This window comes from Bos indicus, chromosome 21 (assembly GCF_029378745.1).
Source record: "Bos indicus isolate NIAB-ARS_2022 breed Sahiwal x Tharparkar chromosome 21, NIAB-ARS_B.indTharparkar_mat_pri_1.0, whole genome shotgun sequence".
Taxonomy (NCBI): domain Eukaryota; kingdom Metazoa; phylum Chordata; class Mammalia; order Artiodactyla; family Bovidae; genus Bos; species Bos indicus.
Genome location: NC_091780.1, coordinates 68,387,115 through 68,410,624, shown reverse-complemented (window position 1 = coordinate 68,410,624; position 23,510 = coordinate 68,387,115). Strand labels below are relative to the sequence as shown.

General features: G+C 51.4%; 1 protein-coding gene across 17 annotated transcripts in view; it reads right to left on the bottom strand.

The window, feature by feature from the left end:
- KLC1 (kinesin light chain 1) overlaps positions 1-23,510 on the bottom strand; it is a 66,640-nt gene that overhangs the window by 2,855 nt on the left and 40,275 nt on the right. For 2 of the 17 annotated variants that reach the window (XR_011562747.1, XR_011562746.1), the window contains 6 exons: positions 20,943-20,992; positions 20,790-20,857; positions 18,656-18,764; positions 13,021-13,182; positions 6,597-6,727; positions 1,167-2,925 (listed from right to left, as the gene is read on the bottom strand). Coding sequence is in view for 12 of the 17 variants with exons in the window: in XM_019983344.2 (XP_019838903.1) it covers positions 6,597-6,727; positions 13,021-13,182; positions 18,656-18,764; positions 20,790-20,857; positions 20,943-20,992 (520 nt within the window). In the remaining 5 variants the exon portion in view is untranslated. Of the gene's footprint in view, positions 1-1,166; positions 2,926-6,596; positions 6,728-7,399; positions 8,099-8,751; positions 8,803-13,020; positions 13,183-18,655; positions 18,765-20,789; positions 20,858-20,942; positions 20,993-23,510 lie in introns of those variants that run through there. The other 15 variants (XR_011562744.1, XR_011562743.1, XR_011562745.1 and 12 more) reach the window with 15 other exon arrangements.

Here is a 23,510-nt window from a genome sequence, read left to right as displayed (position 1 = left end):
GCTGCTGCCCTGTGGGGACGACTGGGGACGTGCTGTCCCTAGCAGTCTTCTGACCCGACAGACAGAGGAATACTTTTAAGTTTCAGAAAAAAACCAGCCGAATCCCTGCAGCCCCCGGGGGAGGGGCAGGAGGCTAGAAGGCCCGGATCCCCCGACCTTCGCCCTGACACACGCCTGCCCTCACATTCCTGCGGATGCTCAGATCCTCCACAGCCTGGGTCCTCTGGCTGGGGCGAGTCTGACTTGTCAGAAACAATGTAGAAATGCGTCCTGGCCCCCAAGGGTCCCCTCACCAGGAAAAGACGGCAGGCGGGCGGGCCCCCGCTGCCCTCTGAGAACTATACCGGGCTTCCCTCAGAGACCAGAACAGAGCGCCCCCCACTGAACAGGCCAGCTCTTAGCAGCCCGCCCGCTCACCCAAACACTGTCTCCTCGCGGCCTTGCAGAGGCCACCACACCCTCAGGAAAGGGGCCAGCGGGCTCCACGCCAGGCCAGGGTCACCCCAGGGCCCTGCAGAGGAGGTCTGTCTCCACCAGCTGGGAGCGTTCTGTCCTCAGCTCCAGGCTCACTCTTTCTGAACGCCCTTTGTTTTCCCAGAGACTGCGGTCACTAAGGCAACCTGGGTGGCTCTGGGAGAAAGTGTGGACGCGGTGGAGGCAGGAGCTGGGGCGGCGCCGCGGCCCCCGCCGGGCTGTGAGGCGACAGGCACCCGAAAGGGCCGCAGTGCCCACGTGGCAGGGGACACGGCCCTGCTCTCCCGCTCCTTTCCAGCACCTCTAGGGAGCACTCAGAAAGAACACCCCGACCCCTGAGCGGCTGCAGCGCAGGGAGGGGTCAGAAGCCCCAGCCTCCGGGGACGCAGCGGCACTCACAAGCAGGCCCTGTGCAGGGGTGGCCCGTTCCTCGATTAGAGAAACTCCCAGGTTTAAAGCCCCGCCTCGCCATGAGATGACCCCAGGGGGCTGCTGCCGCCCCCTTCCCTGCTGGGGTGGAGGACACATGCAGCCAGCGGTCCCTGAAGAGAGCCCCGGGAGGCACACCACCCGACCCAGAGCAGCTTGTGAGGGAAGGTGGCTGGCGCGCCTCTGCCGGGACGTCTCCCCCCTCATCAACAGGAGAATGAACTACCCCTGGAATCTGTCAGCACCCGGACGCCCAGACCCACCTCAGCGTGCACGTGCCCCGAGCTCAGCGGGCACCACCTGGAGTCGCCCTCAGCGAACCAGCTGGCGCGTCATGATTCCCCTGAGCAATCTCAGGGCTGATCTGAAAATGCTTCCGTCAGAACTACCCTGTGTTACTTAACCCTCCAAAGAAGAGCTTTGAAAAGGAAAACACGCATCTCAGTGTGCACAGGGCCCAGGAGCGACAGGGGCTGCGAAGGGGCTGCAAAGCGGGGCAGGGCCTGCCCACAGCCACCAGTCACCCATTCCCTTTCTCCAAGGACGTGTTTAAGGTTCCCATCTCTGTGAATAGCCTTAATACGGCACAGCTGAAAGCAGGTTTCAGAGCTAGGCAGAGTCGGTGGGCAGTGGCCTCACTGTCAGCTGCGGCAGCTCGTGGGCATGAGGGCTGCAGAACTCAACGGAACTCAGGAAAGGAGGCGGCCCCTGAAGGGGGAGGGCCCTGGCCAAGCTCTGAGGGTCTCTGCGCGTTAGCCTCGGGGCTTAACTTAGCTCTGCCTCCCCTGGGGGCCTGGCACTCGGAGCCCTTGAGCCTGCCAGACAACGCTTTCGTTTCTGCATGAGAGAGAGGGGAGAGGTCACTCCCCGCAGCGCCTCATGGACACCGGCTTCCGCGGTCTTGGCGCCGACTCAGGTCACAGGAGTCCTGCCGCTCAGACATGCGTGTGCAAGAAGCAAGAATCAGGCGAGAGGACTGTATCGACTCCCGACCTTGTGAAAACAAAGGGGCTTTCCTTCACGTCCTCACCAGGAACGCAACCTCCAGGCCCTGACCAGAGGGAGTGGGGGTCGGCACTCCTGACCAGAGGCCTGTACATAGCCACCCCGGGTGCTGGGGGGAGCGGGGATCAGCACCCCCGACCAGAGGCCTGTACACAGCCACCCCAGGTGCTGGGGGGAGCAGGGGTCGGCACCCCCGACCAGAGGCCTGTGGACCGTCACCCCAGGTGCTGGGGGGAGCAGGGGTCGGCACCCCCGACCAGAGGCCTGTGGACCGTCACCCCAGGTGCTGGGGGGAGTGGGGGTCAGCACACCAGCTGGCCCTCCACCGCCTAAGGACATCACAGTCACCAGGGGGACTGAGGCAACTGGGAGCCGGGTGCAGTGCCCAGGATGCCTGGTCCAGGGACAGCTGCCCGCCCCAGGTCACAGAAGGGCCAGGGGCCGGGCCCCACATGGGAGACAAAGAGGCCACGTCTGATGGAGACGGGGTGCCAACAGTCTCAAATGGAAAGATGGCCGGTTCACGTGAGACTTGGACAGGTGAGAGTGACTGTGTTCATCTCACTGAAGTTCCAGGTAATTCAGAACACTGAGCAGCTTAGCCACGTCACATTAGTTACACACTCCGGCCCTGCTGGAGGCTAAAATCGTAAATTAATAATACACATCAACAACTGGTCAAGTTTTGTCATTACTTTATCATTTAGCTTTTAATTGTCAATCAACATTTTGAAGACCATTTATACGCTAAGAACGTTCCCAAAGCGAGCGCTCCCACCATTCGATAGTTCGGTCCGTGCCGACTGAGAGCATCATCGTGTTGTCTACTTGTCTGGGATCGGGAAGGCTAAACGCTGACAGCTGTGCTGGGACTGCGGCGGTGCGGAGCCAAGGCCCCGCCAGCACGGTCCAGAAGGCGGAGGATGCTAAAGCGGGGTGGGGCTCCGTGCTTGGAAATGGTCTTCGGCCGCCTTGCCACCCACGTTAAGGACATTCAGAGAACTGGCTCGCTTCATGCTGTACCGGCCCGGCGGACATGCAAGGACAAAGCGTCAGCACGTGAGTCACTAGGAGTGGGGAGCGCAGCCAAGCTGCCCCTCCAGGCCTGCCACCGCGGGGCCTGGGCCGTCCCTGACCTGGGCAGGCCTGTCACCGTGGGGGCCTGGGCCCCGCCCCTCCAGGCCTGTCACTGAGGGGCCTGGGCCGTCCCTGACCTGGGCAGGCCTGCCACCGCGGGGCCAAGGCCGTCCCTGACCTGGGCAGGCCTGTCACCGTGGGGGCCTGGACCCCACCCCTCCAGGCCTGTCACCGAGGGGCCTGGGCCGTCCCTGACCTGGGCAGGCCTGTCACCGAGGGGCCTGGGCCGTCCCTGACCTGGGCAGGCCTGTCACCGCGGGGCCCGGGCCGTCCCTGACCTGGGCAGGCCTGTCACCGTGGGGGCCTGGACCCCACCCCTCCAGGCCTGTCACCGAGGGGCCTGGGCCGTCCCTGACCTGGGCAGGTCTGCAGCTCGCCCAGGTCCCAACATGGATGCCCCAGATATTCGGTATTCCGCACCCGTTAGATAAAAACTGCAGTTTCTCTGCGTCTTCCTCGGCAAAAAGCCTGTCTCGGTTAAACCTCAACATCCTCAGAGCCTCCCTTTCTGAAGCCCAGCTCCTCTGGGAGCCAAGAGGCCCGGCCAGGGCCACCCTCGGGCCCACAAACGCGGACCTGAGCGACTGTGCCAAAGCGGGCCCCGCGGAGCTCACTGCGGAGATCACATGCCTGAACGTACTACGCACCTCAGAGATTTTTCCATATTAAATCTAAGGAAAAACAAGTAACCTTTTATTAGTAAAACTCTGAGGCTAGGGTTTCTCTGCCTAGAAACCAAAATTTCAAACAAATTTCATGGGTTTGGATTTACACAAAACATAGAGCTTTGTACATATATTTACTTTTATCTTCGATTTGACACCTTTAAAATACTTAATATATGCCTCAAATCACCTACCATCTAAAATTATGGATAGTTAAATACTGCATTGCTTACTGCCGCTATGATGACCTCAAGCAGAAGTCACCCTAGCTTTAAAAGCTAGAAGGACCAACAGGAAGGGTGACTTCTAAGTGTTTTGACAGGATCAGTGATTCTGCTTCTGAGCTGTTGACGTCAACAGTGACCGCTGTGCTGAGCACATGGCCGTGAGGCTGAAGCACAGGCGTAAAGGCCGAGTGCAACCAGACATGCACACGCACACCCGTGCAGGCAGGCACCAGAGGCCCAGGAACTGGCCGAGTGGCCACCAGTGCCGCAGGCAGAGTGCCAGGCACACAGCAGGCACATCCTGGGTCTCACCGAACAAACTGCACCAAAAACAAAGCCTTAACTGACTTATCCCCAAGTAAAATTCGCTCCCCAAACTCCCCCCAGGACAGGACAGAAACATCCCCAGGAACCCGGAGTCCTGCATGGCTTTTCCTCTGTCCAGAACCTCTCAGGAGCAAAGCACGGACATCTGGGCATGCTTCACGATTCTCCGATGTAACTGGCCAGCTAACGTTTTCTAAGAAAGATACACCACCTTTGTGCTCAAACTTCTCTTTACAAGATGAGATGAAAGAGTAACTTGATGCCTGTCAACACCTCCTCTGAATCGCATCCTCACCCTGACTTAAACCCTCAGGGTCTGCACTGCCAGGCGTTCAGGGGCTCCTGGACTGTGCCCACCGCAGGCCACAGACCCCCTCCTACAACCCCCAGCTCGGTGCCTGTCAAATGTGGCCCAACCAGCAGCACTGGCACGACCCAGGAAACTGCTGGAAGGGCAAGACCCCCTCGTGTGCCCCCCGCCCATCAGAAATGCAGGGACAGGCCCCGGCCCAGGAGACTCTGAGGCCCCCTCGGATTGGAGAGCCACCTGCCCAGTGAACTAAGAGTGTTACTTTTATCTGGAAAGATTACTTTGTCTTATGCATTTGATGGACTAAACCTTCTAAATTACTTACTTTTCAAAAAGTTCTGTAAGATGCCACCCCAAGTATACTATGTATGAACACTGTCAGTCTGTCCCGACGTGGGCTTCATCCTCATCAGGCCTCAGCTCGGGTTTGTTTGGCCCTAAGCGCCAGGAACAAGCCGCACCAGATACAAACCATGAGCTCCGCCATAGCCCGGGACTCGGGACTGGGCTCTGCACTGCCGACAGGCCGTAAGACGCCCAGACCCTCAGGCCCGCCAACATGTGACCACCCTGGGGGCGGCCTGTAGACACCGAATGCGTGCTGTGTGGTCCCTGCACACCTCAGAACCGGCTGCGGAAGGAGCGGAAACTCGGCAGGTGCCCAGCAAGTGGCTCAGCCCTCCCAGCTTGGGAACAAGAGGTTCAATCTTCCAAACATCAGAGGGGCAGGCAGCACCCCGCCGTGTTAGCTCTGGAAGTCCAACGGGGGCCCCTCAGGACCTCCTTCCCTAACCGCACTTGTCTTCTCCAGGCAGGACACCATCGGCACGACAAGCCCTGCGTCCAAACCCTGCAGTGGCTTCACAGTGGACGGCGGGGGGGCTCCCACGGCTCCCTGTGCGGACGCAGCTGCGGACGCTTCTGAGAAGCAGGGCGATGGCAGCATACAGAAATCCAACCGTCCCTCTGGCCTCCAAAGCCACTGGGAAGCACGTCCCCCACCAGCCAAACTGCGGGGGGGAGCGCAGAGCTGAGGCGGGCCCCCTCCCCACCAGTGGAGCTCGGGCCCGGGGGCGGGGCTGGGGGACACCAGGGGTCTCGGGACCCGGACCCTCCCCGAGGACAGAGGAGCAAGACGGGACATGCCCGATAGCAAAGGGACCCAGCTTTACATTCTCACACATCACCCAAAGGAGTAACGGGTCAGAATTACTACAGCACTCAGCATGAAATGCTTTAAAACTGAGTATACTAAGAATCAACGTTTAAAAAGTAGGTACCGTGTTGGGGAGGCTGAGCTTCACGGACCAGCTAACACCACAGCCCAGTGCTTCTGGAAGAAACGCATCCAGGAGGAGGAAGCCATCCCCACGAAAGTAACCCAGAAACCAGGCGACCTGTCGACACTCACGAGAGGAGGACAAAGAGCCCTTCCCTGATGATCCTCATAGAAGACAAGGAGTATCTTAGAACCAAGTTCCTCTGACAAAAGCTTTTGTTCAAAAGACCCTAAAAGATTCATCACTGAGACCCTTTTCTAAACACATGGCAAAAGCGAAGGTTTTTTAAATCTCCAAAAGAAATTCATTTTAACAAAAAGTCTTGTCAAACCATTTTCTTCCTACAGTAATACCTGTATGATGGGATTTAATATACTCATAGCTGGCAGTTGATTTCAAAAGATTAAAACTAGCTTAAAAATGAATAGTGCATGATAAGAGAAAAGAAGTTAGTATGCTCAGTATTTTAATATTAAATTCTTATTTTTCATTGCTAAGGCTTTCTTTGAACATGTAACAAAACTAAAGAATTTCATAAATTTCTTTTAAAGCCTTCAGCTCTTTTAGCCTCTAAACAGGAAATTTCACAATTATTTCTCAACTTGTCCTGGCAAATAATTAGACTGCGACTACTGAACCCTGCATGGCCACCACGTGGGGCGCGGCTGGAGTGTGGGTGCGCGCGAGCCGGCGGGGGAGGAGGGCGCGGGGGGCGGGGCGGGGCGGGGCTGGAGATAGTTACCCGGGGTTCCTCGGCTCACTGTCTCGGGCACTTCCTCCCTTCAGCTTCCTAACCAGCTTCTCACTGCTGCGTCTAATTGAAGCCCGGAGTTTGCTAAAGGAGCCACTGCGTTTTAAAGATCCAGTGCCATCCTGAAAGAGACGTGAACAAATGTGAAACTGCAAGGGGTTCTCCTCCCAGGAATCCACATCAGGGTGACCTGCCGGCCTGTGACTTGCTGCTTATGATCCCTACGGAAATTACCAATTTACCATGTATGTAAATACGCTTCAAATAAACTTCAAAGTCTTCCCATTTTAAATTTCATTAAAGGTAACCAAAAGAAAATGAAAACCTTTGAACATGAAAAAGCTTATTCAAACAAAAATAATAAAATCCCCAAAAGAAAAATTACATTACTGTTTTAAAAGAAAAGATACACAGAAAGTCTCAAGGAAATTAAGGCAGCTTCCAGAAGTATCACCAAAATCAAACCCCAGGTTTATTGACATGGAGGCCCTGGTCCACTCGCGGTGCAGGACCCGGGGCAGCTGGTCTGACGCAGGCAGCGGCCTTTCGACAGCTCTGCCTGCGGCGACAGACACACTGCTGCTTCACTCGGGTTTAGAGGACTGTTTTATTACATGCTGATTATAAAAGTGGTGGGAAAAGTAAACAAAACATTCATTCTATACAATAAGTAAAAACCCTTAGACTTTCGCAGGAAACAAGAAAGTGCACCCAGCTTCCCCATTCTCGATTCAGACATTAATAACTGAAACACGCGGCAGAATCTGGACATGAAAATCAAATACTCAAGAGGAAAACGTGTACAGAGCAACTTTTATTCTTAGAAGGAGCCACCTGGTTAGATGAACAGGAGACCCATCCCTCCCCCTCTAGAAGCTCCGGCAAGGCCGCATTCCATGGAAAGCGTGAGAAGTTCTATGAGGCAGACAGACACCAAGACACAGGTCAGTTGGAGTGAGTTTATTAGAAGTTAGAAAGACACAAATACACAAATCACTGAACACTTAAAGATTAGTAGAGAAAAGCAGAATTGCCAAAATTCCACACAGAGACTACACAGCAGATTCTACTTGAGCACGATCCAACGGGGAGCGCCCAGGGCCCAGGGTGGTCCCGCCAGGACCTCCGGGCGCCCTGGAGAGCACATGCCCTACTCTGAGAGCCTAGGAGGGTCACGGGCACCGTCATGCCACGGCAGGGACATGGGGGACTACCAACTACCTCTCACAAAGGGGACGACGGCAAGTAGTGCTTGGTCGTCTAACTCGTGTATCACACAGCAGACGGTGTATTAATACAGTCTGTATTACTAAGTACATATCTGGCAAAGCTACATGTATACAGAGATAAGGAACCCCCGACAGGACAGCAGCACCAGAAGGAGTGGCCAGTCAGAGAGAGAATCCTAGGGATGCTAGACAGCGGTCAGCACTGGAGAGAGAGGAGGAGCCCGTCATGCAGGAGACAGCGGGTGTCGCACAGGGCGGCTAGGCCTGTCAGACAGAAACGGAGAGAGAGCCCGGTGAGCGGGCGGAGGGCGCCCTCGCAGCGCCGCCCGGCCCACAGTATTTCTAGGTCACAGCTCCGTGGCAGCGTTTCAGCCGCTTGGGTCTTTGGGATTGCCTGCTGCCTGCTCCCGCCAGCCCCAGATAAAACAGGCCCTGGGCCTTCTGTACGCCACCTTTACTTCATCTACTCATCACACCGAATCGTTGTCAGAATAAAATCCAACAGTTTAGAACATGGACTGGCACCGTGGCAGAAATCTCCTCAATACACAACCGTGAAATGTCTTTGGAATTACTGTGCATAAGGAGATTCCGAAACGAAAAGCACAGTGGCCACAGGAAGACCCCACGGTGGGCGAGGAGTGCACTCATGCCAGCCTTGACCCAGAGATCCTGCAGCCCTGAGCTACACAGGGACCCCTGAACTCAGACAGGACTTCCTCTAAAATACACTGATATTTCAGACATTTTAAGAAACACTGGCTTTCAAAGTTTATAGCACATTTTAAACATGCAGTTGATAATCCAAAGTAAAAGTAACTATGGAAGCGGATCTCTGCGGCAGCGAGCATCCTGGTCCTGGCTGGCGGGGAGCCCGCCCGCAGGGACCTGCGCCCCGCCCACCCGCGCTGACTCACCATGCGATGCTGAGCAAGTCATTTAACCAGCCCGAGCTTCGTCTTTCTCATCTTTAAAATGGAAAAATAAAACTTGTTACCAACTCCCCATCAGTGCTGGGAGGACAAGAAAACACAAGTTCCTGCTGCTCTTCAGAAAAAGAACGTTATTAAAATGTTAATATAACTCTGAAAACAGTTTAACTTCCGTTCAAGTTCCGTTCACTTCAAAATTCAGTGCTACACTATAGAGTGTCATTTATAATATTCCTGTCCTGGACACTCAGAGTACGGGAGAGCCACTTCACTCGGGTTCCAGAATTCTCTCTCCCACACACGCACACATGCACTCTCTCCCCGCCCCCCACAGGGCAGGCAGGGCGGGGCGGGGCGGGGCGGGGCGGGGGGTGGAGCAGACCTGGGGACCGGTGCCGCCCTCCTTGCTCTCAGCCCCTGGGACCACCCCCTGGGACCCTCCCCTCAGAGAAGCATCAGGACAGCACCAACCCACCCAGACTGGGTGCGTTTCTACTCAGCACACACTTCAGGGGTGGGAAGTGGCCCTGCATTCAACTTGGAAAACAGTCTAGACCTCTATCCTGCCGCGGAAGAATCCCTGCATCAAAGGGCGGGCTTCCGAACAGACACTGAGAGCGCAAGGGAGGGGTGCAGGGCGGCACGGCAGTGCGCACTGGCCTCGGACTCAGGGGACTGGTACTTTTAAATTCTTTTCCTTTGCTATGTTCTCGTTGTCTTCCTAATGTCATTTTTTTTGAAAATAAATATTAAACTCTTTGTAATTAACACTATATGTCATTCCCAGTAATCCTGGGAAGAGCTTACTGGGTGAGAAGCTTTCAGAATCATTAACATGGGGGGCAGCCTGACAAGAATGCTGACGAGAAGCGGGGCTCCTTCACAAGGACCCCGGCGCTCCAGGCTGATGCTCCACCCAGAACAGCAGGCGTGCGGCATCTCCTGGAAGCCTGGGGGGACCACTGCCAATCCAACTCCTTCGTCACAGAGCAGCCCTGCGGCTCCGCACGCCCCGCGGGGACCCAGGTCCAGGACTGACACACGTGGTCCGAAGAGACCCACGAGGCCAGTGTCACCCAGAAAGGGCTACTGTGCACACAGCGTCTGTCTTCAGAGGCAGGGCCATGGAGACTTATCCTGAGAGTGACTGTTAGACCTGAAGAGTCTACCTAAAAACAACGCTTGATGGAGTTACACTTTCAGGTACTTCAATTACGGTCTTCATGGTACAGTAAAAAAGAACAGAACTGTACCTCTCTAAACAAATTATCTACCATGTTGAGAATCTGATTCTGAAACTTCACCTGAATTATTAGAATACGCCCAGCAGGCTTACTGCTCTCGTGTTTTAACAGCATATGATTCAGCTGGGTGCTGACCCAGCCGTGCAGCATCTGCCAGGGTCGTGATCATAACCCACCTGTCGTCTCCGACTGCCCTTCATGGTCAGGGTTATTTCTGAGTGCTGAGAAGGCCTGGGCCTGGGGTCCTGTGAAAGCCCAAGTGAGGGCTACTCAGCGCTTTCCCTCCACCTTCCAAACTTTTTAAGGAGCACTGAAACCCTTTTGTGTTTTTGTCCACTTGGCTCACATTACTTTATTTATCAGGGGACAAATTCTTTTACCCATGAAATCCTTTTTTAAAAAATTAAAATCTAACATAGAACCCCAATATAAAATAAAACCTAAATAGCATTTTCTCATTGTGAGTGTGTACCAAGTCCTTATGATAGTGAAGAACAGGGCGGCAGGCTCGCAGAACCTGTGATCTGAAATGTTAAGTTACAGACAGGTCCACCCTAAGCGCCTGCCTCAACTCTCAATTTATTTCTTTTATCCTGACTGCGTAACACTAAGAAAATCTTAATGCCCACAGGAAAGTGGCTGCAAACAGCAGCAATTCTTCATCTGTTTGCCTTGGAGCCCCAGGGACGCCTGCACTCACGCCAAGATGGCGTCAGGGACTTAACGTCACACCTGGGCAGGGAAGGTGGGGATAGCGTGTGTGAGCCCACACCCAGGGGCGCTTACAACAGGCTCCTCTGATTCAGCAAAGCTGAATTTAAAGAACACCTAAGGGTGCGTAAGGCTTTTCTGCCTCTTCTTAAAACATATGCAGTGAAAACAGAACAAGTCAACTGCTGGGAAAGCAGCATGGTCCCCGAACCTCAGCGCTTCCAGGGGAAGCCAGTCTGAGAGCAAGGCCCGCGGGAGTGGGGTGGTCTCAGTGGGCTCTCGCTGTCCCTCCCCGGTGAACCCCAGGGGCTCTCTGCTTACTCGCTGCTTCACAGAAGACCCCATTCGGGGGGAGGTGGTCCTTATGCTGCCCAAGGTGATTTCAGGTGCTGCAATGGATGACCGAAAACCTAGATTCTTTTCAGCCAATGAACCCACTGCCACGCCAAGTGCCTTGGAATGGATTTTGTCAAAGACACAGAGCTGCTGGTGTCCAGGAGTTAAGTAAACAGGTAGCCAGTGCCCGCCGTGCGCACGTCCTGAGTGACAGCCTGTCCCAGCGAGAGGCAACAGGAGACCAAAGCGGGAGCAGGCAGGCACTGGGGGAGGTGGGAGCCTCCAGCCTCTGCACCCACGGCTCCACGGCTCCCCCTCCACAGGGATGAGAGCAGCTCTCCTCACCCTGGCTCTCAGTCTTGAAGACTCTAAGAGAGCCCTGAAGTGTCAATGGTTTTATTATCCCATGATGTCACTCAAACATTGACCTAGAAATACTGTCTCAAGAGAAAGCTCCCCCCAGAACTTCACTCTGAAGGATCAAACCCTGCCCCTGGCTTCTGAGGACTAGCGGAGGGCGGGCCCTCTACACAAAGCACGCGGACAGCAGCCAGCACGGCCACGGGGAGAGCACAGTACACAGTGCGGGCTGGACGTGGACACCCGCAGGGCTGCGCCGCCGCCGGCTCGCCCCGGACAACTGCCCAACGGGCGCGTGGTCAAAGCACATGCTGATTGGTTGTCTTGGCACAGGAAGAACCAAAGCCAGGAAGCTGCCAGATAAAGACAGTAAAAGGCACTCTCCCTGAAAGTCTGGCCAGTAATGTTCTGTGTAAAACGTCAACCTAGAATGCTGACCCTTGCCCAACTGCTACAGCCAGAGAAAATCCCGAAGAATAGATTCAAAAGGAGACTGTAAGAAAGACCCTCAACTATTTGGCAAAACATCTGCAGTTATAACTAGTCAGATTGTATTTTTTATTATTGTTATTTAGTCCAACTCTTTGCAACTCCATGGACTACAGCCCACCAGGCTCCTCTGTCCATGGAATTTGCCAAGCAAGAATACTAATACTGGAGTGGGTTGCCATTCCCTTCTCCAGGGACTCTTCTCGACCCAGGAATAGAACCCAGGTTTCCCGCATTGCAGGTAGATTCTTACCACTGAGCAACCTGGGAAACCCGCATCAAACTGCATTATATGACTTCCAAAAACAAAAATGAACAGTACACCTGACTATATTAAAAGTAAACTTGCATTCAACCCTCTCCCATAAAAGTGAAATTTCAAAGACACCAGCTCAATGTGTTTCAACAGCTCACTGGGAAACGTGCAGAAGGCCACGTGCTCTCTGGCAACCCTGGAGAACAGCAATGGGAAGACGCTCCACAGAGGCAGAGTCTGCCAGGGAGGTGACAAGTATCCGATGCAGGCACAAGCTTGCAACCCAAAGGCCCCTGGCAGGCCCTCCTCCAGGGGATCTTCCAACCCAGGGACGGAACCTGCATGTCTTACGTCTCCTGCAGAGACAGGTGGCTTCTTCACCACCAGCGCCCTGTGGGAGGCCCTGTCCTGTTCTCTTCTACAGACAAGTTCTACTTGGATCATCATCTTCCTTTGAAGGATTGATTAATTCTAACAAAATCTACGGCAGCCTCGTCAGTGAAATTAGGAGCACTGAAGTTAGCAATGAAAATGGGTTAAGTTAAAAAAGCGAGTTAGTTCTCTGCCGCACTAACCCTAACATTAAAACCAAACCAGATGATGGAGTATGCTTTAAGCAACCAGGACACTCAATCAGCATTACGTGCTCAGAAGAAAGCCAACCGCTCTCACAGATTCCTAAAGAGAAGACAATCTCTTCAAACAAGTAACAGATTGCAGTATTAGCAGAAGATTGGAACTTACAAAAGGCTTAATTGGTACTTAGTTTGAGGAAAGGAGGCTGCCCTCAGGTGCGCCGGGGCGCCGGGCCGCGGCCTCCGGGCAGGGCTGGGCAGGCGCGCTGTGCACTGTACTTACCCCGTTCCACTCTACGCTCATACTCACTTCCTCCCCTCCGTCAGGGCCGCTCTCGTACTTGACCACGTCCACGCTCAGGCTCTCCCGGCTCCGCCGCTTCTCCGTGTTCTCAGGGTCATTCAGCACTTCGGCTACTCTCTGTTTGTGAACATTGTCAAGACCCTGCGAGCCAGGCAGGGGGACAAGGGTTTGATCCATTAGCGGTGAAGTTTTACTATGGGTTTCTTTCTCTTTTTAAAATTTTTTATTGAAGGATAACTGCTTTACAGAATTCGTTTTCTGTCAACCTCAACATGCATCAGCCAAAGGTATACGTACCTCCCCTCCAGTCTCCCGCCCCATCCCACCTCCCTAGGTTGATTCAGAGCCCGTTTGAGTTTCCCGAGCCACAGAGCAGACTCCCGAGGCTATTTTACACGAGGCCTCTATTTTACACACAGTGATGTAAGTTTCCCTGTTACTGGCTCCATGCCTCTCACCCTCTTCCTCCCCTCTCCCCAGGTTCCTAAGTCTATTTTCTGTTTCTCCACTGCTGCCCTGTAAATAAATTCTTCAGTACCATTTTTCTAGATTCCATATATATGAGTTAGAATACAGTATTTATCTTTCTCTTTCTGCTTACCTCACTCTGTATAATAGGTTCTAGGTTCATCCACATCATTAAAACCGACTCAAATGCATTCCTTTCTATGACAATTTTCTTTAATTTACTGAGGTTCAATTTGTGACCCAAGATGTGGTCTATCCTGGAGAATGTTCCATGAGGATGTGAAAAGAAGGTATATTCTTCTGCATTTGGATGGAATGTCCAAAAGGTGTCAATGAGACCCATCTCACCTCATGTATCATTTAAGATCTGTTTCCTCATTAATTTGGTTTGGGTGACCTGCCCCCTGGTGTGAGTGGGCTGTTGGAGTCCCCTACTATGACTGTGTTGCTGTCACCTTCTCCTTGTCTGTCTGTCAGTGTTTGGCTTATGCACGGTGCACCCATGTTGGTGCACAGATACTTACAACTGCTACGTCTTCCTCTTGGATGCATCCCTTGATCATTACGTAGTATCCTTCCTTATCTCTTGTCATCTTCTTTATTTTAAGGCCACTTTGTCTGACACGAGGATTGCTACTCCAGCCTTCCTTTGCTTCCCATTTGCATGGAGTGTATTTTTCCAGCCTCTCACTTTCAGTCTATATGTGTCGTAACGTCTAGAATGGGTTTCTTGTCGACAGCTTATATATGAGTCTTGTTTCTGTAACCATTCAGCCATTTTGTGTCTTTTGGTTGGAGCATTTAATCAATTTACATTTATAGTAATTATTGATATATATATTCCTATTGCCATTTTCTTAATTGTTTGCGGTTGATTTTGTAGATCTTTTTCTTCTCTTATATTTCTTGACTGTATAAGTCCCTTTAACATTTATTGTAAAACTGGTTTGGTGGTACTAAATTCTCTTAACTTTTGCTCGTCTGAAAAGCTTTTTATTTCTCCATCAATCTTGAATGAGATCCTTGCCAGGTACAGTAATTTTGGTTGTAGATATTCCCCTTTCAGTATGTTAAATATACCCTGCCATTCCCTTCTGGCCTACAGTTTCTGCTGAAAGATCAGCTGTTAAATGTGTGGGGTTTTCCTTATGTGTTACTTGGTGCTTTTCCCTTGCAGTTTTTTTTTTTTTTAATTTAGTCTTTGTTAGTTTGATTAGTATGTGTCTTAGTATGTTTCTCCTTGGGTTTATCCTACATGGGACTCTCTGCACCTCTTACGACTTGATTGATTATTTCCTTTTCCATGCTGGGGAAATTTTCAACTATAATCTCTTTTAAAAATTTTCTTGTACCCTTTTTTTCCTCGTCTTCTTCTGGGACCCCTATAATTCAAATGTTAGTGGCTCTGATATTGTCCCAGAGGTCTCTGAAACTATCCTCAGTTCTTCTCACTCTTTTTACTTTATTCTGCTCTTCAGAAGTTATTTCCACCGTTTTATCTTTCAGCTCACTCATTTGTTCTTCTGCTTCAGATATTCTACTATTGATTCCTTCTAGAATATTTTTAATTTCAGTAATTGTGTGGTCTGTCTCTGTGTATTTATTCTTTAATTCTTGGAGGTCTTTGTTAACTGATTCTCGCATTTTCCTCCATTTTGTCTTCAAGGTTTTTGATCATCTTTACTATCATTATTCTGAATTCTTTCTCAGGGAGCCTGCTTGTTTCCTCTTCATTTATTTGGATCTCTGTGTCTCCAGTTTGTTCCTTCGTGTCGTACTCCTCTGCCTTTACATACTTTTTTTTAACTCACTGTGTTTGAGGTCTCCTTTTCCCAGGCTTCAAGGCTGAACTCTTTCTTCCCTTTTGTTTCTGCCCTCCTATGGTGGGTCCCGTGGTTTGTGTAAGCTTCGTACAGGGTGAGATTTGTGCTGAGTTGTTTGTTTGTTTTTCCTCTGCTGGGCAAGGCCGAGTGGCGTGGTAATCCTGTCTGCTGTTTAGATGAGGCGTCCTGCACAGGGCGCTACTGGTGGACGGGCGATGCCAGGTCACGCGTTCAAGTGGCCTCTCCTTTGTATGAGTCTCACTACCTGATCCTCCCCAGGGTTAGTTCTCTGGTGGTCTAGGGTCTTGGAGTCAGTGCTCCCACTCCAAATGCTCAGGGCTTGGTCTCTGTCAACCTCCCCTCCTCCTACCAGCACTGTGCCATGGGTTTTGTCTGTGTGTTCACTGGGAAGACGGTCACCAGCCTCAGAGACCTGTGTGGGGGAAGGCGATCTTCCTCTTGCTGAATTGCTGCACCAGCCTTCTCTGTCCTCCACACATCCTGGGACTCTGACCTTCTGACTCTAGTTTTGAGTGTCTATTGTGGATTTCTGAGATAACTAAATATATAGCAGGGGAAAAAAGCTCTTAAACGTTGGAGGGTAAGTGAGAACAGTGATTCTTAACATGCAGACTTGCACATTTCACCATATCTAGATTTTTACCTCAAATTTTAAAACACTATAAATGAATACTGAGCTTCAGGTGATGAGGTGCGTGCTGAGGTATTCAGAAGGAGTGCAGTGAGGTACACAACTGTGGAAGGCCTCCGAGCAGAAGGACTGAGGACGCATGGGAGACGCTCACAACTCAGTCTAGCTGGCGAGTACACGGGACAATGTCTGGGAAGTTTCATCAGAGACGCTGGGGAAACACCCAGGTTCTAACACTTTAACACCAAGTGCTTGGTGTTCCGCACCTCCAAAATAAGTACACGGTGAAGACTCACAGGTTACACTGTTCTCAGTACAATTAGCCCCTGGCTTATGAAAGGCATTTTCAGGGCAAACTCTGCTGCTGCTGAGAGAGACGGGAAGCAGAGGCCAGGCACCTCACCCTCGGGGTCACCCACGCACACCTGAGTGCAGCTCCCGCGCCAGCGCCGGGCAGCGAGGGTCCCACGTGCACTCCAGAGCCACCCGATGACCAGGCACAGCCCGCCTGACGCTCTGGATGGACCTCCACCCAGACGGCATGCAAACACAGTCCCTTCGATGACCCTCACAGTTTCCTCCTCGAGGGGCACAACCCCAGACAGGACGCAGGCTGCTGTCTCTGCCACAGTGAAGCGGACCTGGCCCTCTGTCAGGAGAGGCCGTCCTCAGCAAAGCACTGGCAGCCCCTTCTCAAATGTCTGCAGCTCAGCTCCGGGCTCGAGACGCTGCTGGCTGGTAACACTGTGCAGTGCTGGTTCACAGCAAGGCCCAACGATGCGGGGCGTCACAGGCCGAGAGCCAGGACCCCACGCTGCACACACCCAGGACGCGTGCTCAGAGTCCCCCTCCCCGGAACAGCAGCCCCTCAGTCGGAGACCCAGGGAGGGCGACAGGAAGGGGCGCCTGCAGGGGCACAGGCAGGGAGAAGACCATGGACAGGCCCTCTGCTGGGCCTCCTCTAATCCCTCTGCACAGAATCTCGACGGGTAACTTTCACCCCAGCCCAAAAGTCGCCATAAACCAACAACTGCATGATAGCCTACACATACACCATTCTGGGGAAGAAAACCACATCAGCCCCTCCAGTCCTAAAAACAGAAAACAAAACCTGCCATCTTTATACACGTACACATATATAGTAACGTATTAACCTCTTAACTCTGAAAACTGGTAATTAAAGGGCACAAAAGCAGCGCTTGTATGTGCTTTAACAAACCGTGTTTCAGCCTAACACACCTCAGACGGTGAAGCAAAGCGCTTCAGCAGTCCTTTTCATTTCCAGATAACATTCCATCGCATGGATGGACCACATGGTGTATCCACTCACCTATCGACGAACGCGCAGCTGTCTGGACGTTCAACCTACTGAAACCAACACTGCCATGGACACATTTCCTCATCACTCACGGGGCCCATACCTGCCAATTCACCTGCTGGCCAAAGTGGATCTGTCACCCCAAATCCACACTCTCAGTGCCTGCGTGGGGATTCACGGACACACACGGGGTGGGGGAAAACTCATCCCAAATCAACACTCTCAGTGCTTGCGTGGGGATTCACTGACACACACGGGGTGGAGGAAAACTCAAGTCAGTTGACACGCACATCTGCACTCAGACGGACCAAAGCAACACTGCGTTCCTGCTTCATCTCATACTGCAAACGGTCCTGCCCCCACTCTCACTTACTCAGAACCGTGTCATCTGCATTTTGGTCGGTGGACCCTTGAGTGGTGCTCAAGTGTCCTCTGGACGTGCCTCATGGAGACACTGAGCTCCCATCGGGCGGGAGTCAGTGCTGCTGGCCATGACGTCAGCATTAATGAGTCAACAACATACACTAAAGAGGGTGTCTGAACAGAAGCCCAGCGGGGACAGGCTGTGTGCTGATCTGATGACTGAGTGTGACCAGACTCGCAGGAACCCGACTGTGCCTCCTGGGGACAAGGGCTCAGAGCAGCTGCATAGAACCCGGCGTGGAGGAAGGGGACCAGCGGCATCTGCCCAGCACCTGGCTGCCCTCTCTCAGGCAGGCGCCAGCAGCGGGCGCGCAGGGCTAGGCAGGAGCTCCAGGCCTCGCTCCTGAAACACCCTCCCAACTGCCCTCTCCGGCAGCTGGGCCGTCCACGCCGCCACCAGCCGTGCACAGCCTCCTCCTCAACACTTGCTATTTCTGCTGTGTTCCTCCTTCCAGCCAGCCCAGAGGGCGTGCAGCGGCGCCTCGCCGAGCGTGCACTTGCGTCCCCGGGTGACTAACCGCCTGCGGCATCCTTCCACGAGCTGCTGGCAGTTGTGCAGCACCTTCAGAGAAACGTCGATTTAGGGCCTGTGTTCATTTTTTCATGAGCTGCTCCTTTTCTTCTTATACGTTCTGGATGTTAGAGGGCGTCAGAGATGTGGTCTGCAAACCTGTCCGCCCACTCTGTGGGTGCCCTTCTGTTTTCTTGACAGCATCCCCGAAGGCACAGGCGTTTCTGACTCTGGGGGTTCTGACTGACTTCTGCTTCTGCAGCCTGTGCCTGTGGTGTCATATTCACGGCATTTGAGCAACCCGATTTTATTTGTACAAACTAAATCAGTAAATGTTTTCTCTCTCTAAATCAGTGTTTCAACAAGTCTCATGAAACAGAATCAAACTCAAACCCACAAGCAGAAGGCCGCTGACTGACCTGTTTACGAGACCTCATGGCTGCTTCTTCCAGTGTTTCTGCAGCTTCAAATTTGCCTTGACGTCTGTAAAGCGCCCCAAGGTTTTTTAAAGTAGTTGTGACAGTTGGACTGTAAGAAAGCATATAATTCACAAACCGACTCAATGTAAGTTACAGAGCAGTCACCTTCAACAGCACCTAATCCAAAGGACAAACATACTTAAGTCTGCTACAGTTTAATTTCTACAGTACTTTTTAGCTGTAAAATTCTAAAAGGCTCTTCTAGCTCATGCATCCCCTGCCTACGGCACTGAGCCCTGCAGCTGGTGGGACAAACCCCTGTGCTGTCTCCGCTCACACAGCCTACTGGGCGTCTCAGCAGGAAGGTCTGTGCTGGGTGTGTCTGGTGGCCATCAGCTTCCCCCGGAAGCAGAGCTGACTGTGCCAGGCAGCGCAGAGGACACGCGCTCAAGTGCTGCCATCCACCCTCTCCGTTCCCCTTCAAGGAGGGGAAGCAGAGTGGAACCAAAACCATCACCAGTGGGACCCGAGGCAGAGAATGACGGCTGTGTGTGCAAAAGAGGACCACACAGTGTGGACACAGATGGTGTGCTTCTGTGCTGCTGACAGAGCAGTCTGGCTGACAATGAGAAATAAATCCAGCTCATGTTACTACAGATATACTCCAGGAGGCTTTCCTCTTATTGATGACAGGAGCTGTAGAAATAAGCTGGGAACTCTCTGGTGGTCCAATCTGTGGCTAGGACTCTGCACTCCCAATGCACGGGGTCTGGGTTCAATTCTTGGTCAGGGAACTAGATCCCACATGCTGCACTGCAACTAGGTCAGAGGGCCACAACTAGAGAATCTGTGTGCCACAAAAAAAGACACTGCAGGACAAAAAAGATTCCATGTGTGCTGCAACTAAGACCCAATCAGCAAAAAAGATACAATAAATGGTTTTAAATAAATAATACAGCAGCTATACTCCATGTTTTGAGACAGTTTACACAGTACTGGGAGAAAGCATGTGAAATTCAGAAATTACGGTAAGTGCTATGGGGAGTAAGAGGAGGGACATTTATTCCAAACCAGGGTTCAGAGCAGTAGAGTCTCCTGAAATAGTAATGAGAGACCATCCAGTCAAGGCTGTGGTTTTTCCTGTGGTCATGTATGGATGTGACAGTTGGGCTGTGAAGACGGCTGAGCGCTGAAGAATTGAAGCTTTTGAACTGTGGTGTTGGAGAAGACTCTTGAGAGTCCCCTGGACTGCAAGGAGATCCAACCAGTCCATTCTGAAGGAGATCAGCCCTGGGATTTCTTTGGAAGGAATGATGCTAAAGCTGAAACTCCAGTACTTTGGCCACCTCATGCGAAGAGTTGCCTCATTGGAAAAGACTCTGATGCTGGGAGGGATTGGGGGCAGGAGGAGAAGGGGATGACAGAGGATGAGATGGCTGGATGGCATCACCGACTCGATGGACGTGAGTCTGAGTGAACTCTGGGAGTTGGTGATGGACAGGGAGGCCTGGTGTGCTGTGATTCATGGGGTCGCAAAGAGTCGGACACGACTGAGCGACTGAACTGAACTGAACTGGACTGAATAGGAGACCAGTAAAGCGAGTCTTAGAAGATAAGTGCAAGTTCAAACAGGAAAAGACCACAGACAAGAAGCGCTCCAGTAAAAGGAGGAAGCAGCACTGGGCCGGGCTGGAGGGCTGCTGGCAGAGGAGCCACGTTGCCCTCTGCAGACTGGAGGCCCTGAGGCTGCAGGAGATGGGGTGTGTGCCTGGACACAGCTGCAAAGTGCGGGCTTCGCGGGCTGCAGGCCTGTTCCTGCGAGTCTGCCCTATGGCCTTAGAGTCTATGTCTCCACGTAGCCATCTCTCCTCCTGCAACCTGGGAGCTAGCCTTAAGACACAGCATTAATGAACAGGGCCCATGTTTTTGCCCATGGGATCATATTGAGGTGGGTTTTGTATAAATTACCTCACTTACAAAGTTATGGAGTTTTACTGGAATCTGGGGAAAATAAGGGCCTGTGCAGCCACACCACCCTGAGAAACTTTACACACACGAGGTGGTTTACGGGCTGCCCCTGAAGCGCCAGCGCCTCCCACGGCTAAGGGCCTGTCTCCCAGGCAAGCAGACGCACCTGTCGACTTTGCAGGCCTTGTACCAGCCACCATACTCTCCAAAGGACGTCCCATCCTTCTGCTTTCCCTGAATTGCAACAAAGAATTTCAAGTAGATAATTATCAAGCAATATATTCAGTTTAGAAAACTTCACAAAATAATGTGTTCTTACTTTGCATTCTTCTCTCTCCTCAGCATGCATCCAAATGGGTTTATTTTCATCTATGAAGAAAAAATAACATGCCATGAACTGAGGCGTAGCAGAGCCCACTGTGCAGAAGTTGTCCAGTGCCAGCGTTTGCAAGGCTTCTGTTTGTTTTCCATGTGATCCTTCTGAGATATTACTTTTCACAACTAGGACAGACTAGGCTTCACACTGGAGACTAAGGACTCTGACGCAGAACCAGACCGAAGAAACGAGGAGGAAATGACCATGTACGCGCCAATCAGTGAACAGAAGACGCAGAATCAAAGGTGCCTACCCAGACAGGGAGGTGACTGTCAAAAACACGGACAAATGCGTGAGTCTTTATAAGGAAACTTTTCGTTGTTGTTCACTGACTTGTTTCTCCAAGCATTCACTGAACGCCTACTATTTTCTGAGAGCTGGGGATTCACAGGTAAAAAAGAAATGACTTCAGTCCTCCAGCACCTGACTGTGAGGCGTGAGAGCAGCACTGCCTGCTGTGGCCCAGCTGACGGCGCCTGCTTTGTTTTCTAGCCCAGCTGATGGCGTGTGCTTTGTTTTCTAGCCTCTTTCCCAGCAGGGCCAAAACTGTGCTCCTAGCGAGCCGCAGATGCTACTCGACTTCCCTGGACACAAGCCAAGCTGAGTGTCTGCAGCAAGCCTGGCCTAGTGCATCCGGGGCTTACAGCCCCTCTGCTCGGGTTCCCAAGGCGCAGTCTTCAGCAGAGAGAAGGCTTGTTTCTTTGCAGCCCAGTCCCCCAGTGGAGCTTGGGTAAAAACCCTGTAAGAAAACTTTCAATGCCAGAATCTTCACATAACACTTGGGACCATTTAGAATTTGAGGAACCCAACATTAAACAAAGTCCAAGTAGTAAGATGTTGAGAGAAAAAGTGAAAAAACTATAAATCAACATTCCTTTAAACTTTTCTTAACTTTTGAGAATGCTCACACATAACTGTTCACCCAAAACTTTCAAACAACTAATGTACCACAACACGGCAGGCAAGCTGTATTACAAGTGAAGGTTATGACATGAAAAATGCTTAAGCTATTAGCATAAAGGAAAATAATCAGTAGATGTGATTATATGTAAAGTGTCGTTTCAACTATACAAATCAATAAGAAAAAAAGGAAGGAAAGACACTAAAAACACTGAAAGACGTATCTGGGTAATGAAATGACAGAGACTCTCCTGTTCACATCTCTGCACTTATTTTTGAGGTTTCCCGCAATGAGGACGTATTTCAGGCTCCGGAGAACAAGACCTGTGTCCCCACCCAATCCAACCACCCATAACTTCCCGATCTGGGCAAAGCACTGAGCTGCAGGGTCCTCGCTCCTAAAATGGAGTAAGGTGTGACCCACTTCACAGAACTGCTAAGAAAAGTAACATTACAAATTTCAACTGTTTTCTTTTTTCATTGAAAGACTAGTGTATATGGTTATTAATTATGATGATGATTATTTGGTATGCCATAGGAGAAGAGTAAAACTAGTTTTAAATACTGGTTTTAAGAGTGAATGCTTACACAGCAAAGGAAACCATAAACAAAATTAAAAGACAATCTACAGAACAGAAGAAAATATTTGCAAAGGATACAACTGATAAGGGATTAATCTCCAAAATATACAAATAGCTCTCACAATTCAGCAACACAAAAAAGAACAAACAACCCAATCAAAAAATGGTCAGAAGACCTAAATAGACGTTTCTCCAAAGACAACATACAGATCAGATCAGCAACGGGCACATGAGATGATGCTCAACATCACTAATTACCAGAGATGTGCAAATCAGAGCTATAATGAGGCACCACCTCACACCTGTCAGGACGGCCATAATTAAAGTTTACAAACAGTAAGTGTTGGAGAGGGTGAGGAGAAAAAGGAACCCTCCTACCCCACTGGTGTGAATATAAGTTGGTGCAGCCGCTACAGAAAACAGCCTGGAGGTTTCTCAGAAAATAGAGCCACCACATGACCCTGCCGGTCCATTCCGCGGCACACACCCGGAGAAGACGCTACTACAAAAAGACACAGGCATCCCTATGTCTAGAGCAGCACCTTTACAGTAGCCAAGACCTGGAAACAAACCAAATGTCCATTGACAAATGGACGGATAACATATATACAATGGAATACTACTCAGTCATTAAAAAAATAGAGTGAAATAATGCCATTTGCAGCAACATGGATGCAACTAGAGCGGATCATACTAAGTGAAGTCCGAAAGAGAATGACAAATAATACAAGATACCACGTACATGCAGAACCTAAATTACGACACAAAGGAACCTACCTATGACACAGAAACAAGACTCAGGGACAGAACAGACTGGGAGCTGCTGACGGGCTGGGGGAAGTGGAGAGGGAGGCCGGGTCAGCAGGCTCAACGATCACGTGGAGGACGGGCAAACCACAGGGCCCTGCCGAGCAGCACGCAGACAGTAAGTGTCCCGTGATAAACCACAGCACAAAGGACACTTTAAGAAGAATGTACATGTATTCGTAACCGAATCATTTTGTTGTAAAGCAGTAATTAACATTTTAAA